This window comes from Lithobates pipiens, unplaced genomic scaffold (genome assembly GCF_037356315.1).
Source record: "Lithobates pipiens isolate NorthernLeopardFrog02 unplaced genomic scaffold, aLitPip1_a1.2 Scaffold_13, whole genome shotgun sequence".
In the NCBI taxonomy this organism is placed as follows: Eukaryota; Metazoa; Chordata; class Amphibia; order Anura; family Ranidae; genus Lithobates; species Lithobates pipiens.
Window position 1 is genome coordinate 238,940,591 of NW_027507718.1, and position 13,566 is coordinate 238,954,156.

General features: G+C 44.9%; 1 protein-coding gene across 4 annotated transcripts in view; it reads left to right on the top strand.

Annotated features, from left to right (window-relative positions):
- WDFY3 (WD repeat and FYVE domain containing 3) overlaps positions 1-13,566 on the top strand; it is a 367,376-nt gene that overhangs the window by 335,270 nt on the left and 18,540 nt on the right. For all 4 annotated transcript variants that reach the window (XM_077476410.1, XM_077476412.1, XM_077476411.1 and 1 more), the window contains 4 exons: positions 377-530; positions 3,279-3,370; positions 11,878-12,090; positions 12,455-12,602. In XM_077476410.1, the coding sequence (XP_077332536.1) occupies positions 377-530; positions 3,279-3,370; positions 11,878-12,090; positions 12,455-12,602 (607 nt within the window). The remainder of the gene's footprint in view (positions 1-376; positions 531-3,278; positions 3,371-11,877; positions 12,091-12,454; positions 12,603-13,566) is intronic.

A 13,566-nucleotide genomic window follows, 5' to 3' on the forward strand; every position in this document is an offset into this window, starting at 1 on the left:
TCTAAATAAAATTTTGAGCGAAAAATACTGATCTTTACTTGTAAACAAAAAGTGTCAGAAAAGGCCTGGTCTTAGTGTATTTATACATGAAGTTTTCCTGTTCTGGGGTGTTTTGCCAGACAGGAAGTAAGGAAAAATCTTCAACAATTTCTGCACGGAGTTCACGGTTGATATTCATTCATTTGAGTACACAAAGATATATAGAGTAGAACAACACAGAAGGCCAGCTCTAATATTAAGGGGCATTTCACAATTCAAAATATGTTCATTCTTTTTGTATGATCGTGCATATCAGGTAAAGTTTTAGGTGCTTTTAAAGTTTGCATTTTGTCAATGGAGAAGGTTATATTTCATCTGTTGATATTTTTTGTGACAGGGTGGGCACTTTGACTTGGCTGATCGGATGTTTCACAGTGTACGAGAGGGTTGGTACTCCGCATCTAAGCACAACATGGCTGACGTGAAGGAGCTAATTCCGGAGTTCTTTTATCTTCCAGAGTTTCTTCTAAACTCGAATAACTTCGATCTTGGTATGGAGTATTTTTTTTTTGTAACATCAGGGTTTTAAAGCAGATGTTAAAGCGACCCTGCTACCAGACCAGTAATTTCAACAACTATCTCTCCATAAGATTATATTTGCATTTATTGTATTTTATGCATGTTATTTACATATAAAAGCATACCTTGTGTAAACTTTAAAAGCCCTGAGATTGCTGTTGAGCACTGCCATCTTGGATGGGATGTCAGCAACCCAGCAGTCATCTAAAACCCTGGGATTTCTTCTGGGTGCTGCCATTTGGCTGTGGTGTTAGCAACCCCACCGACACAAAGCTGTCAATTAGGTGACGCACTATATTATTCCCTTTGAACCTCCCCCTGGCAGCTACTTGAAAGGTTATGGAGGGGTGGAGCAGAAGGACTAACGCAATAATAAGACATTCCCAGAAGAGGAGAGGTCTACGACCGACATGGGGGGAGAATTATGCTAGGGAATTGATTCTTCCTAAAGTAGTTAGATTTGCTAGCAAGTTTAAAAGAACATTGCAAGCCAATAAACAGTTTATGGAAAGAAGAAAAGCAGCAAATAAGCATTTAAAATATTTTCTTTGCTTATACCTGCAATTTTTTAGGTTGGTGACAGGGTCTCCTTAAGACCCCTTTGACCAATTTCATACTGGGGCCACGTTGGCAGCGCTTTTTGGACGCTAGTGGGCGCTTTTAAACCCCAAAGAAGGGGTTAAAAGCGCCTGTGTTGCGGCACTTTCGAATTGCTTTTCAGGTTCTTTGGAAGCGCTGCCCATTCATTTCAATGGGCAGGGTGTTTTGGGAGCGCTAAATACAGCACTTCCAAACCGCCTCAAAGATGCTGCTTGCAGGACTTTTTCTAATGTCCCGCAAGCGCACCGCCCCAGTGTGAAAAGTGACACCGAAATGAACGGAAGGCGCTTTACAGGCGCTATTTCTAGCGCTAAAACGTCTAAAAACAGCCTCATTGTGAAAGGGGTATAAAGTATTAGGAGTATTAAGTATTTATGTGGGTATTAATGATATGGAACATCATTTATTGTGATCTATTAAAGGGAACAAATCAAAAATTGCGCTAATTAAATGGTTGTAAAATAATGATGAATCCGTTCATAAACACATAAGGCCGCGTACACACGCGGGGACTGTTCGCTCAACTTTGTCCGCTGAACAGTGTTTCGGCGGACAGTCCGCTCGTGTGTGGGCTTTCAGCGGACTGAAACTTGGTTTGAGCGGACAGTCCGCCCGTGTGTAGGCTTGTTCGTCAAACTAAGTCTCGCGCATGCTCAGAAAGAATTTACACGCCGAAGGTTGCATTGCAGTGTATAGGACGTCGTTTTCTAGTCCCGTCGTACGTGCCGTTCACGTCATCGCGCACGGTTTCAGCGGACTGTTCGTTCGTCGTGTGTGGGCAAGTCCGTCCATGCTAATTTTGAGCGGACTGTCCGCTGAAACTGTTTGACGAACAAAGTTGAGCGAACAGTCCCCGCGTGTGTACGCGGCCTAAAGAAAGAAGACAGAAAAGAAGTCCATAAAGTGACATGAAGTCCAATGTATTCCTTTAGAGCTTTACACTTTCATCAAAATAATCGTGATTTGTCAAGAAAAACCACCACCTCATAAAATGGCCGCTTACCAGCTCCTCATAGCCGCCTGTTACGGGAAATCTTTCGCGCTTGTGGCTATATACCAGCCAGGGCCTTTGATCATCTAGGGGGATCTCAATGTCAAGCTTCCACCATCTAAAAAGGATTCGATCACACATCGGCCCCAAAAAGAGATAAGGCCTCCATAGTGTAAAATCTTTAATGTTTATTGATATAAAATTGGGATGCACTTACATCAAGGAATGCAATCTTTTAGATAAAAATTCAAGCCGGCTGGCTAATTGTAGCAGCCCATGTATCAGGACTTGGGCAAACGCTGTGACATCAGCACGTCACGTCTCCGTGCCATTGTCACCGCATTTACGCAAGTCCCGATACACTGGCTGCTACCATTACCCAGCCAGCTTGATTTTTTTTTCAGAGGTCTAGTAGAGTCCATGCCTCCATGGATCAGGGCTGTTTTGGCAGCAAAAGTGTGACCTACGTAATATTAGGGGGGTGGTCATAATGTTATGGTTGATTGGTGTCTTATGTACTCCTAGGGGACAGCAATTTTTCTATTGCTGCATATACAGGCTCAGATTCCTGCTTTACAGTGCTATACAAAGAGGTTGATTTACTAAAGGCAAATAGGCTGTGCACTTCGCAAGTGTAGTTGCTCCAGAGCTTAGTAAATGAGGTAAAGCTTCACTTTGCAAAGAATACCCAATCACGTGCAAGGAAAATAACTGTATTTTTGCATGCATGTGATTGAATAATGGAAGTCGGCAAAGCTTCTGCTCGTTTACTAAGCTCTGAAGCAACTGCTCTTGTGCTCTTGCAGGATACAACTGCATTTTGCAAAGTGCACAGTCTATTTGCCTTTAGTAAATCGACCCCAAATATTCTGCTTTACTACTTCCAAGTCTCGCTGCCTACTGTGTGAACTTCATATGAGAAATGAAGGTAAAGATTGCACTGATTATTCAAAATATCCACTGACATATGCTATAAAGAAATATTCGCTAAACATACACTATACCCATTTTTTTAATTGTAGATGAGATGTATTAATTACTACAGATGTTAAGTACGTTAGAGACAAGATATTAATGTGATATCTATTCCATAGATTTGGTTAATATAATTACGTTTGTATTCATATAGGCTGTAAACAAAATGGAACAAAACTGTGTGACGTAATTCTACCCCCATGGGCAAAAGGCGACCCTCGGGAATTTATTAGAGTGCACAGAGAGGTAAATAGAAAAATAATGACATATGTGAACGCAACTGTTCGTTGAACTGATCCATGCTGTTTAGTGTTCAGAGACATTTTTAAATGTAGATTTTTGCAGGGTTCCTTTTCTACTTGATACTAGAGCCCTGCATTGGCACTGCTTCTGAAAACCATGTTATAAAGGAGTATAGTGCTAAGTGGTGACAGGTTTTAGCAGATGTCTTTTATTACAAAGTCAGGTTGCTTATCACTGCTACAGTATGCTAGTACTTCCTATTGGATTTGGGTCATGTCTCGGTATTTACATTAGACTCATGTGGGTCTGTAGAATGCATCAATAGTACATTACCATGTATATAACTGTTTTTAGCTTCTACACGTGCGAATACATATACTGTGATGTTACATAGAATGGTGAAACAGATTTTATGTATGTTCTGCATTTGCCTCCATATTGTATATTGCTAAAATATAGTTTAGCTGTTACAAGTCACTATTGAACTGGCCATACACTAGTAAAATTTTGTTCAAAATATTTTCTTTAAAGTGGTTGTAACGGCTCTAGGTTTCTTTATCGTACATCATGGGACACAGAGCCATAGTAATTACTATGTGGGTTCTAGCCATCTTCAGGTGATGGACACTGGCACACCCTAAACAGGAAGTTGCCTCACTATGTAACCCCTCCTCCTACCAGGAGTACCTCAGTTTTTTAGACAGTGTCTAAGGTGTTGGTCACAAGTGAAGATGTGCTCTGAAGTGCTCCAAGCTGGAGGGATCCCATGCTGGATTTAAACAGCCTCCATAGACCGGATCCATCCAAAGTCTCACAACGGCCAAGGTGGATGGTACAAGGTGGCAGAGGCTTTTTTCATTTACAATTTTTTCTTCTCCCCACAAAGTTTTTTTCAAACTTCCCACCGCCCAGCCCTCCCTTGCCTCCCCTCTCGCTCAAGGAGCCAGTTAGCCGTCCACAGGTGCGTGGATTATGGCTAAATTAAAGACGGGGGGACGTTTATTGACGCAGGGGTCGCGGCACCATGTGCAGGACGTAAGTACATGAGGGGCACACGGTGCAGGCACTGGGGACAGATACAGACGTTCACATCTCATAGCTGCAAGCGGACACACAGGACACAAGAGCGCTGGGGGCACGTAAGGGATGCATGGCATTTCCAGTACAGGTATAACATTGATAACTAAGGCTGAACATTATTAGCATTGTCTTTTGCTAAACTATTTTTGTCAGCGAGTTGTGCATTTACTTAGTGGCTCTGTTTTTTGTGCTCAGCACTATGGCTCCCAAAAAAGATACCCCCAAAGGTACCAAAAATTCCACCCCCAGGAGCTGGGAACTCCAGTCGTGTCTCCACACTGTGGATAGGATTGGAAGCGGGTTAGATCCCCCTCCACCACCTTAGACCCCTTACAATGGGAACAGTGGATAGAGGATGAGGGGTTACCCTCAGGTGATCAGGAAGAAAGGCAAACTGATTACTCCTCTGTGGAGGAAACAATGATAGATGAACATTTTTCAGCCTAACAATCTGAGAGATTGCTGGTACAATCTCTTATGCCACGTACACTCTGGCGGACTTGGCCAGACAATCCACCTGTGTGTGGGCTCCGGCTGACTTTTTCTTTCCAAAAGTCCGGCGGACTTAGAAGTTTTGACTCAAAATTGTCCGCCACACTTAGCAGTTTGTGTCTGTGTGCTAGTCCGCCGGACTTTTAAAATGAATGGACTTGCCCACACAGAGAAAAGTCCGTTCGTTTTGAATGCGGCTCCAGGTAGACAGGACTAGCGAAGGAAGTGAAAGTGAATGTCGCCGCCTCCATCGGTGAGATTGACACCTCGCTGGCCCCGTCCCCCCAAAGTCCATAGCAGACCCTTATCCGAGCACACAGCCTGGCCGGTCAGGAAAGAGGGTGGGGAAGAGCCCTGCGGCCCCCCACCCCAAAGCACCTTGTTCCCATGTTGATGAGGACAAGGGCCTCTTCCTGACAACCCTGGCCGTTGGTTGTCGGGGTCTGCGGTCGGGGGGCTTATCGGAAATCCAGGAGCCCCCTTTAATAAGGGGGCCCCCAGATACCGGGCCCCCCACCCTATGTGAATGAGTATGGGGTACAGTGTACCCCTACCCATTCACCTGGTGAAAAAAAGTGTAAATAAAAAAACAACATAAGTTTTTAAAATAATTTATTAGACAGCTCTGTTGGTCTTCCGTCTTGGGGGGTCTTCTCGCCGGACTACTCCGCTATATTCTGCTAGCTCTTTTACTAGTGGAGGAGCCCGGCTTTCTTCGTCGCCGCTGTCCGGGGGTCTTCTTCAGACTTCGGGGTCTTGTCCCGCTCTTTTGTGGTCTTGTCCCGCTCTTCGGTTCTTCTGCCGGGCCTCCGCTATCTTCTTATAGCTCTTTTACTAGCGTTGGCCCGGTCTTCTGTCGCCGCCTTCTTCTCTTTTTCTCTTCTTCCTTGCGATTTTGACACCACGCTCTCTGGCCACAATGGCAGGGACGCGTTGTTCGGCGACTTATATAAGGACAAGGGGCGGGGTCACCCGGTGATGCCACATGGTGACCCCGTCCCCTTTTGATGTCACAGTCCCGAAGGATGCTGGGAATGTGACATCATAAGGGGTGGGGTCACCATGTGACATCACCCGGTGACTCGGAAGAAGACCCCCGGCGACGACGAAGAAGAAAGCCGGGCTCCTCCGCTAATAAAAGAGCTAGCAGAAGATAGCGGAGGAGTGCGGCAATAAGATCCCCCAAGACTGAAGAAGACCACTGGAGCAAAATTTTTGAATTATTTTAAAAACTTGTGTTTTTTTATTTACACTGTTTTCACCAGATGAATGGGTAGGCGTACAATGTACCCCATACTCATTCACATAGGGTGGGTGGCCCGGTTTCTGGAGGCCCCCTTATTAAAGGGGGCTCCCGGATTCCGATGAGCCCCCCACCCACAGATCGCGACAACCAACGGCCAGGGTTGTCGTGAAGAGGCCCTTGTCCTCATCAACATGGGGACAAGGTGCTTTCCAAAGCACCCCCCATGTTGAGGGCACACGGCCTGGTATGGCTCAGGAGGGGGGGGGGGGGGGCGCTCGCTCGTCCCCACCCCCTTTCCTGACCGGCTGGGCTGCGTGCTCGGATAAGGGTCTCTTATGGACTTTGGGGGGACCCCCATGCCGTTTTTCGGCGTAACGGTTCCCCTTTAAATCCATACCAGGCGATGGGGCTAGCGAGGTGTCAATCTCACCGATGGAGGCGGCGACATTCACTTCCTTCGCTAGTCCCGTCTACCTGGAGCCACGTTAAAAATGAACGGCTTTTTCTCCGTGTGTTGGGAAGTCCATTCCTAGCCCGCCGGGAAAGTCCGCTCATGTGTGGGCAGGTACGCTCGTTCGGAAAGCCGAATAGTCCGATCATGTGTACGCGGCATTACAGAGATGGTTCGGGCCTCTTTCAAGCTACCTCTAGCAGAGTCAGCTGATAGTTCTGTTTCTTCTTTAGGTTCCTTAAAACCTTCTCAGCCTTTTCATGCGTTTCCTGTACATGCACAGATCCACACAGAAGAGCAAGGTTTGGGGTTTTATTCAACAGGCCCATTCTAGATCTAAAAAATCGAAATCAGTTCCTGAAGAGCCGCTCCTTTCGTTGGAGGCAATCAGGTCAGTAGTTTCAGGGATGCATATCTGCATGTCCCTATATTTCCCTCTCACCAAAGGTTTCTGTGGTTCAAATAGCATTTCAGTTTGTAGCCTTGCCCTTCGGGCCAGCTTCAGCACCCTGAGTGTTCACTAAACTGCTAGCCCCACCTCTAGCCAGGTTAAGGGTACAGGGCATAAAGTCTTGGCATACCTAGGCGACCTTTTACTAATAGACCAATCTATGGCTTGTTTGGAGCAAAGTGTATGCATTACAACCAGTTACCTGGAAAGTCTGGGTTGGGTTTTCAACCTAGAGAAGTCTTCCTTAAAACCATTAAAAAAGCTGGAGTATTTGGGTCTGATCATAGATACAGCCCAGAAAAAGGTGTTCTTCCCTCAGGCAAAAATCAACTCTCTAAGAGAGTTGGTGTGGATGGTCAGGTTGAAAGGAGATCCCTCCATTCGCCTTTGCATGAGGTTGTTAGGAAAGATGGTGGCTTCATTTGAAGTAGTTCCCTATGCCCAATTCCATTGGAGACTGTTGCAAAACAGTATTCTGTCTGCTTGGAACAAAATGATCCAAGCTTTAGACTTGCCAATGCGGCTGTCCCAGAGCCTTGCCCATCAGTATCCTAGAGATTCAGGCAGTTCGCCTGGCTCTGAAGGCCTGGACTTCCAGGTTACAGGATTGTCCTGTCAGGATCCAATCCGACAATGCCACAGTGGTGGCCTATATCAGTCACCGAGGGGGCACCAAGAGTCTTGCAGCACAGACAGAGGTGAACCGTATTCTAACTTGGGCAGAAAGGCACGGAATATTCCTATCGTCAGTCTTCATTCTGGGAATAGAGACTTGGCAGGTGGACTACTTCAGTCACTAGCAGTTATTCCCAGGGGAATGGAATAGTCTCTTCACCCCAAAATTTTTGGGGCTGTTTGTCAAAGATGGGGGACTCCAGATCTTCTAGCATCAAGATTCAACATGAAGTTAGTCAACTTTGTGTCGAGGACAAAGGATCCATTCGCATGTGGAACAGATGCGTTGGTGATCCCGTGGGATCAGTTCTCACTGATTTATGCATTTCCCCCCATTCAATTGCTGCCATAACTTCTTTGCAGGATCAAGCTGGAAAGAAGCCAGTAATTCTGGTAGCACCAGCATGGCCCAGAAGGTCATGATATGCAGAAATTTTAAAGATGGCAGTAGAGGTTCCATGGTCCCTTCCACTACGGCCAGACCTACTCTCACAGGGGCCGATATTCCATCCTACCTTACGAGCGCTAAATTTAATGGCTTGGCTATTGAAACCCACATTCTGAAGAAACGTGGGCTTTCCGGGTCAGTTATCTCTACTTTAATTAATGCAAAGGACCCGGCTTCCAGAACTAATTATTATAGAGTTTGGAGGGCTTATGTTTCCTCTTGTGAATCCAAGGGTTGGCACCCTCTGAGTTATATCATAGGGAGAATTCTTGCCTTTTCTACAATTAAAGTGGAGGGCCGGTTATAAAAAAAAAAAAAAAAAGTCAGCAGCTGCAAACACTGCAGCTGCTGACTTAATAAACACACTCACCTGTCCAGGGCGCCCTTGTAAGGGAAACAGGCAGCGGAGCCTTATGGCTTCACTGCCCGTTTCCTACTGCGCATGCGCGAGTCCCGCAGCTACTGCGCATGCGCGAGTCCCGCAGCGCTTTCTGAATGGGACGCGCTGTGTTCTTGAACACACAGTTCCCAGAACACAGCGCGACTCATTACCCAGAAGACGCCGCGACGAAGACAGAAGATCTCCGCGGAGGAGGAAGAGGAAGATTAGGAGAAAGTGCCTAGCAACAGGCATTTCTGGTAAGTAAAAAAAAAAAAATTTTCATTTTTTTTTTTTTTAGATTTTTTGTAATTTTTAACATTTTTTTGTTTTTCAGGGTGGCCCTCCCCTTTAAGGTTAGTGATGAAGTTGGCCTTGAGTACTATTAAAGGCCAAGTCTCAGCTTTATTGGTCTTATTTCAAAGACCGCTTGCCTACACATTCTTTTGTCCAGGGTTTTATGCAAGGGGTTAATCCGCCGGTTAGATCATCTTTGAACCCTTGGGACTTGAACTTAGTTTTGTCATAGTTACAAAAACAGCCATTTGAACTGATACAGCATATTCCCTTAGTCCTTCTGACAAGGAATTTGGTGTTCTTGGTTGCTATATCCTCAGCAAGGAGGGTTTTGGAATTGGCTGCTCTTTCTTGTAAAGAGCCATACTTGATTATTCATGAGGACAGAGTGGTGTTACGCCCTCCTCCAGATTTTTTGCCAAAAGTGGTCGCAGGTTTCCACCTGGACCAAGATATTGTCCTGCCATCGTTTTTTTCAAAAAACCATGTTCCAGGGAAGGGGAGTCACTACATTGTCTTGATGTGGTGAGAGCAGTCAAGGTCTATTTAAAGACAACTGCTCAGATCCTGAAGATTGAATTCTTATTTGTACTGCCAGAGGGTCCTAAAGGACAGGCAGCGTTGAAATCCACTGTTGCTCAGTGGATTTGGCAAGTTATAATTCCGACTTATGATTTAAGGGGAAGATTCCACCTTTTCAAGTCAAATCGCACTCTACCAGAGTGGTTAGTGCTTCTTGGGCAGTGCGTCACCAAGCCTCCATGGCTCAGATCTGCAAGGTCACAACTTGGTCTGCAGTCCATACATTCACCAGATTTTATCAAGTGGATGTAAAAAAAGGGCATGAGGATAACTCCTTTTGGCACAGTGTGCAGCAGGCAGCAGTATAGATCCTCAAGTCTGTTGGTGCCCTACAGGTTTTTTTCTGCCTCCCCTCAAATAGCATTGCTATGGGATGTCCCACATAGTAATTACTATGCTGCTCTGTGTCCCATGATGTACAATAAACATTTTTTTTATAACAGCTTACCTCTAAAATACTTTTCTTGGAGTACATCATGGGACACAGAGGTCCCCCACCCCTCTTTTCTGGGGTATATGTATATGTATATTGCTTTGCTACAAAAACTGAGGTACTCCTGGTAGGAGGAGGGGTTATATAGGGAGGCAACTTCCTGTTTGGGGTGTGCCAGAGTCCATCACCTGAAGGTGGCTATAACCCACATAGTAATTACTATGCTGCTCTGTGCCCTATGATGTACTCCAAGAAAAGGATTTTACAGGTAAGCTGTAATAAAAATCCTATTTTTTTTTTTTTTTTTTACCCTCGTGCATGCTATGCATGAAGGTAAAAAACCTGTTTGCAGCAACCCTCCTGATAATTCACGTATACAAGTGCTGTGCTAAGAAGTAATTGAAAAGGCAATTACATATGTATAATACACTGAAGTTTCAAACGTGCAAAAATAAAGTGCCAAAGTGCAAATTGCATTGGAAAAAGTCCAAAAATTCCTTCGAATGCTGAGGACATCCATTTTAAAAAGTCACAGTGATGTTCCTCCAAGTGTATAAGTCTATATATAGGCAATAACCAATAAGTGTCCATATATTTTTTCTCCCTGGGTTTCACCAAAGTGCAAAGATCCGCCGCCAGAGAGAGTATAAATACGCTTACCAGAAAATGTGGACTCAAATACCTGTTAGGCAATCAGTGAATCGAACTTGTGTGAATCACACGGGTAAATTCATCTGTGCAATGCTGAGGAGCACCACTAAATCTTCCGAAGGGACTCGGTATATAGGGATACATGTGAAAATACATCAAGCATCCGCACACACTGTAGAACTATAGCGCTCCTGTCATCCGTCACAGGGGTGTGAGGGGGGAAAGGCACTGCAGAGGTATACTCTGAAAATACACTATAGTTTTCCTTTATGATGCTTAAAGAACATAATCAACGTCAGATGACAGTCTAAATTTGTGAGGCCCAAATGGCAGCCTTCTGGTTTTCAAGTGTTGCTAATGATGTTAGATGTGCATAGCCTGCTGCTCAGTTATACTTACCTAAGCCGCATCAGCAGCTACAAATCCTGCAGCTGCTGACTTTTAAAATAAGGACACTTGCCTGTCCAGAGCGGCCGCGATGTCCTCACCCGCCCCGTCCGTCTGCTCTGGGTGTAGGTGCCAGTATCTTAAGTAAGGGAATCAGGAAGTGAAGCCTTGCGGCTTCAAAGCCTGTTTCCCTACTGTGCATGCATGAGTCATGCTGCACATTCTGACTGGTCCCTGCTGTCTTTTGGGACCTGTGTGTTTCCCAGAAGACAGCAGGGGAATGAAGGAGGGCCAGACATGGGCGTAAATCGCCGTGGATACTGCAACAATCTTTTGCCAGAAGTGGGAGAAAATACCTGGATTAGACAGGTATCTTTCCCCCCTCCCCCCTGAAAGGTGCCAAATGGGACACCGGATGGGGGGGGGATAACCGAATCCGTGAAAGCTCCATTTCTGGGTGGAACTTCGCTTTAAGCCGACCATAGATGGTTTGAATCTTGGCTAGTTCAGCAAGGACCAGCCGAGAAACGAATCATGTATAGGCAGGCTGAATGTACCAAGTGGATCGATCAACTTGGGTACAACCAGCCTATCCGATTTTGCATGCGATTATTTCTAGTTAGCAGTAATCACTGTTCTCCTGGCAGGGATGGCTTCAGTGGTTCCATAGAAGGGATTCCCCCCATCAACACTAACTGTGCTGATGGGGGGGGGGGGGGGGGAATTGAGCGAAAATCACTCCATCTATGGCCAGCCTAAGTCTTGACCTCTATTGGTCTTATTATTCTTTTTGATTACTAGCATACAGTATATTTCTCTTGTAAATTCTGTAATTTATTACAGTTTGTAGATTCCATGTAAAGTAAAAATACTGTGTAGCATTTAGATGATGTCGTTTGCCACAGGTGTGTGCATAAAGGCTGCTACTGTTTTTTCAGGCCCTGGAATGTGACTACGTCAGTGCCCACCTGCATGAATGGATAGACCTGATCTTTGGGTACAAGCAACAGGGACCAGCTGCTGTAGAGGCTGTCAATGTCTTTCACCATCTCTTCTACGAGGGACAAGTGGATATCTACAACATTAATGACCCACTGAAAGAAACGGCTACTATAGGCTTTATTAACAATTTCGGGCAGATACCAAAGCAGGTAAAAAGAAAAGAATTAAAGCTTTTAGATTCCATTTTATATTCAATCTATCTGTTGTGTGTAATCTTCAGCACAGCTCCTCACTATGGCAGTGCTGTTGTTGTCCTGGTGCTATCATGTGAACCTGTCTTCATAACTTGTATAGGAGCATACAATGCTCCTATACAAATTACTAGGTGACATTTTTATGTCTTTGCTGCCCCTTCCCTGTGTTTTACCTCTGTGATCTGGTTGAGTGAATAAGTGTTTAGATGGATTTAATAAAATATTGTGCAGATATGTAACTGGCAAGCTACATGTGAACCCAAAGTTGAACATGTGATGCCAAGACTTTTCAACAATGTACCCATTTCCTCTCTAACAGTTGTTTAAAAAGCCACATCCACCCAAACGTGTCAGAAGCAGGGTGAATGGAGACATGTCATCAGTATCTATGCCACTGGGGTCTGCATGTGACAAGATATTTTTTCATCATTTGGACAACTTAAGACCTTCCCTGGCTCCAGTCAAAGGTATCGGCTTCACACTACACTGTTAGGCCTCAATTACACAGGTGGCTGGGGGGGCTGCGAAGATAGGTGGTTAAGCCACAGTTTTACAATACCTTGACCGCCCAGCTGCCACCAACCATGTTGGTATACACTGCTGTGGTCGTATTGTGCAAAAATCATACTAAAGGGCACATTGGGCAGACAGTACCATTGCCAAACACAGACAATTCAAGTGAATGAGGGGCCACAGCACAACCACATGTAATGTACGTGGTTGAGGGTGCAATGCTGCGGGCTTTCAAAGGTTAAAATAGGCATCCAGCAGGCAACATATCATCTCCGAGCCTCATCTGAAAAGCGTTTTACCGTGGATTACATTTCAGAGAGACGGCAATGATGGATGCAAGTTGCATGTTTTTTAAAAAGCCACCTGCGTGGTCTTTCCAGTTGCTTACCATCGTCATAAGATCTGCTTTTTAAAACGGGTACTGCAAGTGCAGTTACCCATAGTGACCAATCAAATTTCATGATATAGGGGAATTTTTCAAGTTGCAGTATTTCACAGTCCATTTCATTTTTAGCCCTCTTGCAAAATAAACATGCACACACAATGCACTGCTTTAGTTCTTAACTGAGCCCACTTATTTATTTTATAGTAACATACATGAATGAACATTAACAGCTGCCATGAGCATCTTCTGATATTTTCCTGAACTTTTGGCTTTTATCCTTTTGTCATTAAAGCGCATCTACGCCCAGGAACAACAATTGATAGTATTACAGCTTGACCGACCGATAGATATGGTGGCTGCATTCGTTTTTTGTTTTTTTTTCCACGCCTTTTTTCTTTCATTTTAACCTGGTAATCCTATCGTTAACACACTTTTTTCCCAGGAATGACACACACTTAGCAGTGTTATGACCCTAGGACAGGGAGTGTTTGGACTATATAACACTCCCTTCCTCCCTTTCTTCTTCATAACAG